This window comes from Ctenopharyngodon idella, chromosome 20 (assembly GCF_019924925.1).
Source record: "Ctenopharyngodon idella isolate HZGC_01 chromosome 20, HZGC01, whole genome shotgun sequence".
Taxonomy (NCBI): Eukaryota; Metazoa; Chordata; class Actinopteri; order Cypriniformes; family Xenocyprididae; genus Ctenopharyngodon; species Ctenopharyngodon idella.
The window spans coordinates 10,281,704-10,296,388 of record NC_067239.1 but is presented as its reverse complement, the minus strand read 5'-3'; the positions used below and the strand labels follow the sequence as shown (position 1 = coordinate 10,296,388).

At 37.0% G+C, this 14,685-nt stretch overlaps 1 protein-coding gene across 1 annotated transcript; it reads left to right on the top strand.

Moving 5' to 3' along the window:
• The first annotated feature begins 345 nt into the window (after nucleotides 1-345).
• On the top strand, nucleotides 346-2,278 carry LOC127502734 (zona pellucida sperm-binding protein 3-like). Its single transcript, XM_051876024.1, has 8 exons — nucleotides 346-946; nucleotides 1,030-1,148; nucleotides 1,229-1,332; nucleotides 1,399-1,576; nucleotides 1,659-1,776; nucleotides 1,846-1,928; nucleotides 2,013-2,104; nucleotides 2,174-2,278. Exons 1-8 carry the CDS (start codon nucleotides 392-394, stop codon nucleotides 2,224-2,226), a joined length of 1,302 nt encoding a protein of 433 aa, XP_051731984.1. The 5' UTR covers nucleotides 346-391; the 3' UTR covers nucleotides 2,227-2,278.
• The last annotated feature ends 12,407 nt before the right edge of the window (nucleotides 2,279-14,685 follow it).

Here is a 14,685-nt window from a genome sequence, read left to right as displayed (position 1 = left end):
ATTTATCAACCACAATGTGTTTTGCGCAATGAATTACTGGCTACCAAAAGCATGAACATTCAAGAGATATTTAGAAACCAAACACTTATTTTGCATATCACTGGAACACTGCAGTTCACTGTTATATTAATCAAAGTCTGAATTAAAAACAATGTTTGTTTACTTCTGTAAAATAAACATTTTTTGTACTGTGCAGGGTCACTGCTTGAAGGATAGGTTGTATAGCTGGATAGGTTGTACTCTTTTGGGGTGTACAATGCTTTTAATGAAACAAGTCTGGAAAATCATTAAGTTTTGTCAAAAGGGGTGGAGTCTCTTTAATTTCCTGCTCTTGAAAAAAGGCACATCAGAAACTCAACAAGTATTCTGGAGGTTTCAAAAATTTTCAGCAATGGGGCTGGTGGTTTTCAATTGTGTAGGATTGTTGTTGCTTACAGCAATTGACTTGTGTTTGGCACAGTGGTCAGGATTTCAACGAGGCCAGGATCCAGTAAGATTCCAGCAACAACAGCCACCAGTTTTAACTCCTCAGCAAGCTGTCCAAGATCCACAGGCATCAGCATCTTTTAGGCCTCCAAGGCCTGCAATGAGCTCTGTTGGGGCTGATCCATGGACGCTTCTTCAAGAGCCTGGGAATACTCAGTCCAAACAATTAATGCAGGGTCCCACCGTGCCTCTGACATGGCGTTTTCCAGTAACGCCAGAAGAACCCCAACAGCCAGATGTGCCTTTTGAGCTGCGTGTACCTATAGCTACTGAGAGTGTTGCAGCACAATGTGGAGAGAACTTTGTGCATGTGGAGGTTAAGAAGGATTTCTTTGGTACTGGTCAGCTGGTGAATCCTTCATTCCTCACTTTAGGAGGCTGTGCAGCTATAGGTGAGGATCCAGAAGCTCAAGTCCTTGTCTTTGAGTATGAGCTTGAGACATGTGGCAGCTCTCTAAGGGTAAGTGGCTGCTAATGGGTCAACTGTAGAAACCGTGTAAAATCCAGGTCTGTCCAATAACCTGTCAATTGTGCTGCTTTCAGATGACTGATGATGAACTTGTTTACACCTTTACCCTCCTCTACACTCCTGAGGCTTTAGTGGGAACTCCTATTGTAAGGGCTGATGCAGCAGCTGTTGGAATTGAGTGTCATTATTCAAGGTAAAAAACAAAATATAAAGCTTGTCAAAGCAATTTTGCCAAATGTTTCATTCTTAACCTTGTTTTACTACTTGCACTAGGTTACAAAATGTAAGCAGCAATGTGTTGATGCCCAGCTGGGTTCCTTTTGCTGCTACAAAAGTTGGAGAGGAAGTTCTGGTGTTCTCCTTGAAGCTCATGACTGGTAATATGTAACTTTAGAATTTCAGGAAGTGGCTGGGGAACTTTACCAACATTAGTTTCATTTCAGAGGACTGGATGTTTGAGAGGCCATCCAATCAGTACTTCCTAGGGCAGTTCCTGAACCTTGAAGCTTCTGTAAAGCAGTACAACCATGTTCCTCTGCGTGTCTTTGTGGAACACTGTGTGGCTACTGCAGTCCCTGATGTGAACTCCTCTCCGAGATATTCCTTTATTGAGAACCATGGGTTAGTAGGGAATCTCTCCTTAACTCCCATTTGCAAACAACTGTGCCTAAAGTTTTAAACTCTCCACACCCCCTTTCTTCAGGTGCCTGGTTGATCCAAAGCTTACAGGCTCCACTTCCAGTTTCATGCGCAGGGTTCAGAATGACAAGCTCCAGTTTCAGTTGGAGGCTTTCAGGTTCCAGCAAGCTGATAGTGGTTTGGTATGTATTTTGGGCTATTGTTCTGTGGGTGAATTCTTATTGGTCATGTTTTACTGTCCTCTTCTGTAGGTGTACATCACATGTGCTCTAAAGGCTGTCATGGCCTCAACCCCCACAAGTCCAGAGAACAAGGCTTGCTCCTTCAATAATGGGTATATTACCAATCATGGGTATATTACTGACTGATCTAATGATTGAGGTGTTCATGGGTAACCAGTTTTCTTTCCTATCTATAGATGGACCTCTGTAGATGACAATGACCAGGTGTGCATGTGCTGTGACTCCACATGTGGTTTCGGCAGAAAAGGACGAGCGGCATCTGATTCAGGTAATATGAAGTCTTAGTATTGCTCTTTATGAAAGGGCTTTGAATTTCTTATCTGGTCTTTGTTTTCAGGCTTGGTATCAGAAGGGAAAGCAACCATTGGCCCCATTGTGATTGATAACTGATGCTGATGTATTGTGAATGGCAAGAAGTGCAAATAAAAGTCTTTATATATTAGTGACTTGTCTTTTTGTGTCTTCTGATGACTTCAATGCATTTTGTAACTACAGTAAAGCAATTAACTAGTAGCCCAATCTTGCACAACTTTTCAGTGTGCCAAGTGTTGCAAAGCAATTTCTTTATCAAATTCAAAAACCCACTTTTAATTTATCTTGTACATTTAAGTTCAGATATTTGTACACATACATGCAAGAACTTGTTTGGATTTGCAAGCAGTTTTTTCTTTGTTTTAAACTGATGTAATAAAATATCATAAGGATGTTGTTGCATTTACTACTTCTAAATCTAGAAACTACTTCAGGCCCAGGTGCAGAATCAAATCAGTGAGGTGGAGATGTAATGTGTAAAGCACCACCGTAAGAATAGCAATGCAAGTTATTACAAGTTATTACTTTTACAAATTATTATTATTATTATTTTTTTTTTTTTTTTAGCAAGGCTGTCAATTGTGAGTCTTTGAATCATGTCCTGTGCCATTGGTTCTCTATAGTAGTATAACTTTTATTTAAACTCTGACTGCATTATCAAAGATTTTGGATACACCCAGATGGTGCACTCATGAGTTATGTTATCAGATTACTTTCTCAAATAACTAGCAAAGTAACATTACTTTTAAATTGACAAAATATTTGAGTTATTTTTTCAAATAAGTAATGAAAGTTACTTTTTCCCATTTATTGACCCACACCTCTCTATGTTCATTTTGAGAAATTGGGAGTAAGTACAGAGTTTGTGTGTATGTGCTGGATCATCGAAGGATCATTTCACTTTTGGTCTGGAGGGATTTGCCAAAAATAGATTTATTTAACAAGCAAGCCCAGCCCAGGTGAGAAAAAGTAACAATGCATTACTTTCCATAAAAATTCACTTCTAAAGTAACCTTAGTAAGGCAATTAGTTACTTTTTTAAAGAGTAACGCAATATTGTAACGCATTACTTGTAAAAGTAACTTTCCCCAACGCTATGAATATAGGACCCTTGGCCATTTACAAATGCTAGTGCTGCTTTTCAGTCATCTCTCCTACTTTTTTTTTTTTTTTTTTTTACAAAGAGACACAGCATTTCATCATTCGATACAGGATGATCCTTTAGTATATGAGGATGGGTGGCAAGGCAACTCTACAGTATCATGAGAAATGGCTACATTATTACTTATTAACATTATTACTCAAACATCCTACAATTATCTGTGTGAGTGCCCTATTAAATTGTTGGCCTGTTTCTCATAGACCAATCAAATTTTGTCTGACATTTGTTGGCCACCTTCACTTGGGAAAATCTAATTCCAGATAATACCTTTTGATAACACCATCGCCATTAAACACTGAACTAGAATAGAAATTCATTTCATTGTGAATTGCTGTTTTGCAAGGTGAAAGATAAGAGTGTATTCATTGCTCTAATTTTCTTACCACTGGAATTAGACAGTAAGTCATGGTGCTGCTGAAAGATCAGATATTGTGTGTTGGTGTGTAGGTGATGGTGGGCAGCGGCTTATAAGCCTATGGGAAATCAGGATAGGATCATAAGAGACTTGGGCTGGGAAACACTTACTGTCTCGCTGGCCTTGCATAGCCAGACCTAACACGATAGTCTTTGTGAGTGGTTGTGCAAAAAAAAAAAAAAAAAGTTTTAGGTCAAGTATTGGGTCCCACTTTATATTAAGTGGCCTTAACTACTATGTACTTACATTTAAATTAATCATTTGATACAATGCACTTATTAGCTGTGTCCCAATTTAGGGGCTATGCACTTCAGAGTGCATGAAAGGGGTGGGGCTTTGGAGTGGAGGGTTGCCAGGTCTGTGCAACAAAACCATCCCAAAAGTAGCGTAATCACAGCACAAGTGTAAAACTATACCAATCCCAGACGTGGCAACAATGAGCTGAGCGTCGTTACATGGCTAGCGGCTGTGTGACAGACAGTTGACAGTTGACCTTTGTGAGTGCATTTTAAAGTTTTTATGACTTTCTATTGGGTTTTGACATGCTTCACTGCCGTCGACGACGGGACACCGGACCATATGAACAGGTAAAATATGTATGGTTAAACTATGTAATGTTAGTTTTATATCGTTAGCAACTATTAGTTAACCTTGTTTGTTTTTTATGTTAAATGAAACGTTAACTGTGAAAATATATACATTCATATTTATACATTCACTCTGTAGGCTATTTAAGCTGTATATAAGTCTAAATTTAAAGTACAGTACTTTAGGATGTTATTCAACTGCATTCCATCTAAGAGACAAATATTGTATTTTTATGAAAAACTGATGTTTTGGACATCACGGATATTACAGTTTGATTTAGATATTACATATTGGTGAAAATACACTATATAACACTATATGAAAGACTAAAATTCATGTTTCAGTTGTTTTAACTAAAAGAAACTTGCACTGACATATCTTAAAATATACCTGCTGACCATGACTATTTGTAACAGGCAAGAATTTTAAAGCTATGATGACCAAGACAAAATTTGAATGGACCATAGATCTGTTTTGTATGTTCAAATATTTTATGGTTTGATTTGAATTTAAGAGTTAATTTCTTTTATTCTTACCCCTTTCTGAAAATATCTGTTACATGGCAGCCGTCGATTGAGTCAGCCCTGCAAACCTGTTGGTAGATAGTGGACAGTGGAAATATGCACTCGTCCCAGTTGATGTCCCACCGGCAGAGAGGCCTTACCAGGGTCTCTGAAGCCCATCCAGGCCCAGCAGCTCCACCAGGGTCTCCCTGCTCAGCCAAATGAAATATGTTTTGTTCTGTGTTATGTACTGTTAATTGAAAATGTTATGTTGTTTTTCTGATGTTAAACCTAAGTTCTGTTGTAAATAGTTGTAAAAGGTACTTTAAGTAAAGTAGCTATAGAACGATGTATTTTAATGTAAACATTTAATTTACATGATGAAAAAATGATTGTATATGTTGTATATGTATAATGTTTCATGTAAAATTATAAGTTGCATAAAAGAAATAAACAATGAACAAAACAATTATCTTTTATTTACACATGTGAACATACGTAAAAAAAAAAAACAATAACAGAAATTACTCCGGCTCATTTACAAATAAATTACATTACAAATATAATGTCTACAACTTATGCATTTAATTTAAACTTACATAACAAAAATAAACTGTACAGAAATTAGGCTGTTTCATTGACAAAGTGACATTTAAATAATATTTATATCGACACATTTTAATGTGCCCATTTTATGCACTGTATTCTCTTCTTGAGAAAAATGGGGGAAAAAAGCAGCCTTTGAAGTTTCATTCACCACGGCACGAGGAGGGTTGACGTAATTTGAGAGCGACTTCAAATGCACCCTCTTCGTTTCCCCGTGGAATGAAGCGTCCATCTCAAGACACTTCGCGGTCTACCCTATCCCATAATTCATTGCGAGCCGGTGACGACAGGAGTTCTGTGTGAATTCATATACATGTAAGCAATGCCCCGGTTTCACCAATATGTAATACCTAAATCAAACTGTAATATCAGTGATGTTCAAAACGTCAGTTTTTCATAAATTCAATATTTGTCTCTGAGATGGAGTGCAGTTGAATAAAATCCTGAAGTACTGTACTTTAAATTTAGACTTAAATACAGCTTAAATACAGAGTAAATGTATGAATATGAATGTATATATTTTTACAGTTAACTTTTCATTTAACATAAAAAACAAACTAGCTTAACGAATAGTTGCTAACGATATAAAACTAACATTACATAGTTTAACCATACATATTTTACCTGTTCATATGGTCCAGTGTCCCGTCGTCGCCGGCAGTGAAGCATGTCAAAACCCAATAGAAAGTCATAAAACTTTAAAATGCACACACAAACGTCAACTGTCTGTCACACAGCCGCTAGCCATGTAACGACGCTCAGCTCATTGTTGCCACGTCTGGGATTTGGATACTTTTACACTTGTGCTGTGATTACGTTACTTTTGGGATGATTTTGTTGCACAGACCTGGCAACCCACCACTCCAAAGCCCCACCCCTTTCATGCACTCCGAAGTGTGTAGCCCCTGAATTGGGACCCAGCTATAGTGTACATACATGTTTTTACATTGTACTTATATTTTAAAAACACCTGCATGTGATTACATCTATAATTAATTTCTGTAATTACATTTATACACTGTTGACCCATCCTTTACACCTTACCCCTACCCTTAAACCTACCCACACCCCAAAGCTTTCCCTAACCTTACTCATATCCCACCTCAATAGTAGCAAAAGTGTTTTGCAATTCAATATGAACCCAATAAGTACATTGTACTTATTTTCTGATATAAGTAGATAGTAGTTAAGGCCACCTAATATAAAGTGGGACCAAGTATTGTGTGTTGTGTAGTGTGTGAACTTAAGCCCAGTTCACACCGCCAGCATTACGCAGCAACAAAACCTTATGATCCCATTCACTTTCAATTGAGAGCTAGCAACAAAGTTTATGCAAATGCAAACTTTATGCAAATGAAGAGAAACTTTTGTATTATTCCAGCTATAAAACGTGTATTATTCCAGCCTGTTTATCCATAGGTATTCATATATAACATTTACAGAAAAAAACAAAACAAAACATACTTTTCCTTTAAATCATAAATTTCCCTTTCGAATGGGAACTCGCACTGCGTTCTAGGATGCTAATGGGGAATGCCTTCTGCATACCGGTGTCTGAAGCACGTGTCCAAACACGACAATGACATTGGCTGGCGATAGCCCATGACGTCACTACCGGTGTGACCAGAGTATAAATAGGGAGTCTGAAGCACACATCATCCTCTTTCTTGTCTCCAGGAGCGGTTTGTTTGTTGTGATGTGTTAAGGCAGTATGGCGGCTAAATCTTTCAGGAAGTATGTTCATCCGTGCCAGCGCTACTTGACACCTGATGATACACTGTGTGTGAGCTGTGTGTCATTTGCTTGGGCGAGGAGCATGCTCGCTCAGTCCTCGAGGGAACTGAGTGCGAGCATTGTGAGAGTTTTTCTATAAAAAAAAACTTTGCTCTTGCTTGTCCCTTTCCTTGAGGGAATTGGGACAATCATCTGTTCCCTGCAGATCAGGACCTGCTTCAGCAGAGGCAAAGAGAAGACTGAGATTGTGGGGCTCTCAGATGGAGCTAGCTGAGGAATTCAAGAGAGGTATGGCTAATTCTCATTCTTCGGCAGCTGATGAGGGCAAGCTGCTGAACCAGGATGTGTTATTGCTCACATCCTCTGATCCAGCAAAAAGTGAGCTCTTGGCTTCAAGCAGGATGTGGCTGTGATGTTGTTTCTGAATCCTCACAGCCTGCCTGCCCCACATTCGACGAGTTGCTGGAGGTTATGTCTCGCGCCACAGACAAATTAGATCTGCTGTGGCGGCGCGAGAGATGCGAGCTCACTCGCAGCCAGTTCGACGATTGATATCTTTCTGGCCATAATCACCCAGCACTTGTGAGCCTTCCGTTTCTTCCCGATCTGCATGCTGAGGTGGAAAGATCATGGAGGAAGCCATATTCGAAAGGGAATGTCTCTGGTTCGGAATGTAACCATGGTTCTCTGAGAAGGGGAACGAGACACTGCATCCCACTGCCATGCTTCAGGCTTGCCTGCCCACGTCTCCTTCAGACAAGAAGTGGATGACGTGTACTACAGGTGCCCTATTTATACTCCGGTCGCACCGGTAGTGATGTCATGGGCTGTTGCAGTGTTTTGACACGTGCTTCAGAGGCATTGCCCGGAGGCATTCCCCATTAGCGTCCAAGGATGCAGTGTCTCGTTCCCCTTCTCAGGTAACCATGGTTACATACAGTGTAAAAAATGGCCGTGATTTTATCAGTAAAAGACTGTAAAAATGCTACGGTGAAAAACAGTGAACTGGTTTACAGAAAGTTTCTGTACTATATTCGGTGAATAACTGTAATAGATCTAATGGTACATTAAAATAATTTTACAGTAAAATACTTCTAAATTTACAGTTTTTTTAAGTGAAAAATAACAAGTCATTGTATAATTTACAGTGAAAAACTATAAATTGACATTCTCACAATTCCCTGGGTGACACTTCACATTTGCATTTTCGTTGAAATAACTGTTTCTTCTTAGTTTTTCTTAGTTTTTTTTCTAATCAGTTATGTACATTAGGGTTTTATGTTACATCAAATGTTGTTAAATTAATGTTTATTGCATTTTTAAAATTTCATGTGTGTTACCCTGATGGTGTTTAGTGTTTGTGTGAATGACACTGTGTGCACCTTCTATATATTAGTAATGTCCTTCTCAGCTTGTGGAAAAGCTGCTTGTGATGGACTTTGATTCACCATGTGACTCTCATCACCACTGTGTTTGGTGGTTGTCAGTGTATTACAAAGGTACAAAACAGATATTAGTACTTCAACAGGTTGGTAAATTAACATTATATCAGTTAGTGAAATACGTTTTTTTTACTGTAAATTTAACAGAATGTTTTTTTACAGTGTGTAAAATAAATCGTTATGAACCGTAATTATGACAATATAAAAGTAAACAGTAAACTAAGTGCTGTCCCATGAAACCTAAAATGTTGCTACCATATTTTTTATGGTAAAGTTCTGGCAACCACAGCTGCCATTTTTTTTACCATAAATTTTATGGGATGTTTTTTTTTTTTTTTTTTTTTTTACAGTGTACGTAACCTGGGACGATATTTATATACTCTAGTTGCATTTTTACCATTTTATAGATATTTTTTTTTACATCCCTTAATCCTATCCCCAAACATTTATACCGACTTTTCATCAATATTAAAAAACAAAAAACAAAAAAACAGGCTAATAAAACACAAAAGCTATGTAAGACAATAGCCAATACTGAATGAATATTGAATTTATATACAGTACATGTACTATACAGTATATTGATATAATACTCCAAACAACATGTATATATTGTTAAGTTCACAACTCTGTTGAATACAATTCAATATTACTGGACCACAGTACTGGACCATGCTAATTTGACAACTTAGCTGTGTCATATTTAACCCCCTATTCTGTGACCAGGGTTTAACAGGAAGTAGGAACCACACTCCCAAATCGCCCCGATACCCCTCATTCAGTATTCTCTATGTCAAGTCATAAAGTTCCCTAAATGAGAAAGGAGTGAACAAAAAATTGCACTGGTGTAAATATTATGTGCCAGAGTGGGCTGTGGCGCTATCGCATAAAGTCTTGTCATGTACAATAATTAATTTGACGAGACCCTATCAATGCAACTTTATCTAACCATTTAGGTACATAAGTTGTACACTTCTTATTGAAGTGACTACACATCATGGGATGACGTTGCACCAAACAGAATTGGACTAGTTGCACACGCCTTCAGGAGAGCTTACGCTGAAGGGATTCCCCAAAGTGTTGTAATCACGATGCAGCATCTAGTTCCCCTCTCAGGGAAACATGGTTACATGCTTAACCTGAGACGTTTAGCAATAGCAGTATCCATCCTACTTTCTCCTTATAACGACAACCGTGAGTGGTTTCTGATAATCAAATATTCATCCTTGATGTGTAAATGTGGGTGGTCAGAAAGTCCAGAAATGACCCCCTTTAAACAGGGCTTGTAGCTAAAAGGTATAGTCACCAAGTGCACCAGTCATCTCCACATTTCATGTTGATTTAGGCTTAATTCGGCAACAGACATCCACAGTTTTCCACAGTGGCTATACTGACTTCAACAAACATCTACAATGCAATAAATTCACTCTCAGCTTCTCCTCAGAGAGACATAACGGAGAAATTCTCAGTAGGGATCCCTCACCTCAGGCAGTTAACTGTGAGATCAGCCCTTTGGTTGTGAACTGGCATTCACATGAACAAAAACAGGGCATAAAACACTTATGACTGATAAATCGATTGGCAGAGATGTCAGAGGGAGAAGAAAAGGAAAAAAAAAAATAACTAGTTTTACAACTAGAAGGAAACTATGTAAAAATGTGTGGATATCTTTGTAGTGGAACATAATTACAGTATGGGATGCAATATGGGTCCTACTTTGTATTAAGTGTCTTTAACTACTATGTACTAACATTTAAATTAATCATTTGATACAATGCACTAATTGTGAACATACATGTTTTTACATTGTACACTTAACCATACCATGAAACCTGCGACCAAACCATTTACCCGTAACCTTGATAAAATATAAAAATGTAGTCTAGTAAGATATGATTCAGCAACTTTTACAATGTCTAGTGAGCTGCCTATCTGGACAACATTGTGAAGCATCATTGGGACTTTAAACATGAGATAGACAGCATTGCATTATCCTTTGCAGAGAATGCCATTTCAGAATGCATTATAAGGAGCTCTCTGAAAAAAAACTAAACTAAGATAGTGAGCAGAATGTAAATGTATCAATACAACCTAAATGCATCAAAATATTTAATGCAAATAAAATATACTATTTTGTGTTATATATTTTTAATGCCTCTTAGAGTAGCACACTGCTATTAGGTTTAGACATCCCCTAGACATTCTGTTGACTATACAGTAAGTAATGTTACAACTACAAGTCAGCTAACTCTCAGTAGCTATTAGTAGAGAGTCAGTAGACTGTCTGCTTAATATCTACTAACACTTTATTTTGATGCTCCCCCAACAGACATTCTATAAGTAACTTTGCCAGTACATGTTAACTTATTCTACTGGGCCTAACCCGTTAACACCAACCCTGCCCCTAGTCTATTAATCCTCAACTAATACTCAAATGAGAGTTAATTGACATGTAGGTGCAACATTACTTAGTCAACAGAATGTCTAAAGGGCACCATCAAAATAAAGTGTAACCCACTGTTAGCTTAGCAACATGATACTGTATGGGAATCAATTCTGAATTGAGAGTCTCACGTGTCTTAATGTGAGTATTGTTGATTTTCAGACAGAGTTGCTACTTTAGCAGTGTTTTAAATTAGTTATGTCAGTCACTTATAAGGTTAACAAGTTTCACAAAGGACATAATCTTGGATTCCATCTGTGCTATTTTAACATTCTTGGTCTATGGCACAGCATGCAGGTCTAATATCCAGAAAGATGTCTTTGCGTCAAGATTTGCTGTTTTTTTTTTTCATGTGACAAAGGTCACATTTTGCACAACAAGCAAAGAATTAAACAATCCGTTCTCACTCCAAAGGCATCAAAATCTCAAGCATGTCACTATAAAGAAACTAAAGGTCCTGATATACTCCCCGCAAAGTTCTTTTTTGTTTCACTTAGGGGTAAAAAAAAAGTTATTGTAAATAACAGTGTACTGTAAATAACAAAAATGCCAGGAGTGAGCAAATGGAAGTTAAGAAAATCTGATCATAGCAATATGTTTGAACAAGCTCTTCAATTCGGCACTCCAGTCAAATCGTTACATCATTATTTATATATAGATTGCTTTAAAGCAAGCAGATTTACAGTATTAAACATGAAAAGACAGTGTCAGTGCCGTTTCAGTTAGAATTACAACTTCAATTTCTACTATAAAGCGGCTCTCCAGTGTGTTTATGTTTTTACTTGTGGATGTCCGACCTCGATGGACTGAACAAAAGTGAGAAGATTCCACGTCTATGAAGGCGAAGCCTCAGAGCCAAACCTACCTATTACGTAATCACCACGGACCAATGGAATTTCGAAAGTGTTTACCAGCCACAGCAGTTCGTTCTTCGATTATGCAAGTATATTGGATAAAGGTACCCCCTGACATCTCTATAATGATGAACTAGGAACTAGTCAGAGTGCAATGGAATTGAACAGAAGGTGTGTTTATAGTTGCATTAGCTCCCATAAACCCTTGCTAAATGTACACTATTTACACTTGAGATTTTTGTCCCTACCCGATATTCATCTGATTGGTTAACTGTTTCATTGATTGTAAAAGATTGTCAAAGATTGTAACTTGATATTAGATCTTAAACGTATATTTGTGAATGTGAATTTTTCAGGAATGTAGATCTCGTTTGGGCACCCCTGCTCTAATGAGAGTTAGTTGACATGAGGTTGCATAGTTACTTATAGTTAGGAGAATGTCCATCATAAATAACGTGTAATCTGTTTCTGCCCCCTGTCATATTCAGAATTTGCCAAATTCTTATGAAAAGCACAGCAAATTCACTTTGCAGAATAAACCAAAAACATTTAGGCTCAGCATTCTGGATTGCTTGAGAGCTAATAAACACTAAACATTGCTGCATGCCTGCAAGTACTCCACTCTCACTCTTCAGGGCAGAGCAGCATTTAATTGATTAACTCCCTCACTGTCTGCAACAACAGCTGCTTGCCTGCCGTGTTATTGAGGGTCTCTTCAGCTAATAAGTGAGGTTGTGGTCGAATGTGAACTGGTGCACTATGAAGAGTGTCTCGGAAGAGCATCTCTGGATCTGCCTCATATATTTTTATTTGTATATTCATAGTCATGTTTTGAGTAAACTGTGTATTTTAATAGTATTTGTGACATTATTTACTCACCCTCATGTCATTCCAAACTCATATGCAGTCTCATTTTTTTTTTCTGTTGAAATGATTGAAGAAAATGTGCTCTCTTTATTTATTTATTTATTACGATGCATTTATTTTTCCTAAAATTCACCTTTAGCTCCGTTTCATTTCTTCAAACTACTTGAGGGAAAGTATATACAGTTGCAAGAAAAAGTATGTGAACCACTTGCAGAATCTGTGAAAATGTTAATAATTTTAACAAAATAAGGGAGATAATACAAAATGCATGTTATTTTTTATTTAGTACTGTCCTGAGTAATTTTTAATATTTTACATAAAAGATGTTAACATATAATCCACAAGACAAAAAAATTGCTGAATTTATTAAAATAACCCCTTCATAAGTATGTGAACCATTGATTCTTAATACTGTGTGTGGTTACCTGGATGATCTACGACTGTTTTTTTTTGTTTTGTTTTGTGATGGTTGTTCATGAGTCCCTTGTTTGTCCTGAGCAGTTAAACTGAGCTCTGTTCTTCAGAAAAAAATCCCCAAGTCCTGCAGATTCTTCAGTTTTCCAGCATTTTTTGCATATTTGAACCCTTTACAGCAGTGAACGAATGATTTTGAGATCCGTCTTTTCACACTGAGGACAACTGAGGGACTCAAACACAACTTTTAAAAAAGGTTCAAACATTCACTGATGCTCCAGAAAAAAACATGATGCATTAATAGATGGGGGGTGAAAACATTTGGAATTTGAAGATCAAGGTAAATTGTATTTAATTTGTCTTCCGGGAAACATGCAAGTATTTTCTGTTGCTTCCGAAGGGCAGTACTAAATGAAAAAAAAAAAAAAAAAAAAAAAAATGATGTTCATGCGAAATAAGAACAATTTGGACCTCTTCATCATGTTCAAAAGTTTTCACCCCCCAACTCTTAATGCATTATGTTTCCTTCTGAAGCATCAGTGAATGTTTGAACCTTTTTTAATAGTTGTGTTTGAGTCCCTCAGTTGTCCTCCATGTGAAAAGATGGATCTCAAAATCATTCAGTCACTGTTGTAAAGGGTTCAAATATGCAAAAGATGGTGGAAAACTGAAGAATTTTTGGGACCTGGAGATTTTTTTCTGAAGAACAGAGCTCAGTTTAACTGCTCAGAATAAACAAGGGACTCATGAACAACCATCACACAACAAAAAAAAAAGTCGTAGATTATCCAGGTAACCACACACAGTATTAAGAATCAATGGTTCACATACTTTTGAACTGGGTCATTTTAATAAATTCAGCTATTTTTTTTTTTTTTTTTTATGGATTATATGTAAACATCTTTTATGCAAAATATCTTACTCAGAACAGTACTAAATAAAAAATAACATGCATTTTGTATGATCTCTCTTATTCTGTTAAAATTTTGCACATTTTCACAGATTCTGCAAGTGGTTCACATACTTTTTCTTGCAACTGTATATTCCATTATATATTATATTATATATTTTGTATTATATTCCATTCCATATTTTATTATATAAAACGAATATTCCATTATATTACAATATGCCACTAGCATTATTTTTCAGGATGTCTGATATCAACTGAAATTCTTACACTTTGACTTTTCAAAAAAAAAAAAAAAATGAAGATAAAAAAGAGAGATATAGAGCAAAAGCTTATTTTCACTATAGTCACTACTGTCAGTACTTAATTTAATAATTCATGGTTAATTTAATAATTCACAATATCTTCATTCTGTTAGTTGACCTGTCATTGCATCATGCATTCATCAGTCTCTGCCACATATTGATTCAGGTGAGTCAGTTCTGAGCTAGCCAGATCTGCCCATATCATTGGCTTTTGTAAGTAATAAATGGCCAAACTCTAAGATCTAATCAAAACTATCTTCAGTCTCTGAGTGTGTCTGTCAAGCTCTGTGAGGT

Coding starts and splice junctions, on each gene's coding strand:
- LOC127502734 (XM_051876024.1), top strand. CDS start 392: ATGGGGCTGGTGGTTTTCAATTGTGTAGGATTGTTGTTGCTTACAGCA. Junction 947..1,029: donor CATGTGGCAGCTCTCTAAGG/GTAAGTGGCTGC, acceptor TGCTGCTTTCAG/ATGACTGATGATGAACTTGT. Junction 2,105..2,173: donor ACGAGCGGCATCTGATTCAG/GTAATATGAAGT, acceptor CTTTGTTTTCAG/GCTTGGTATCAGAAGGGAAA.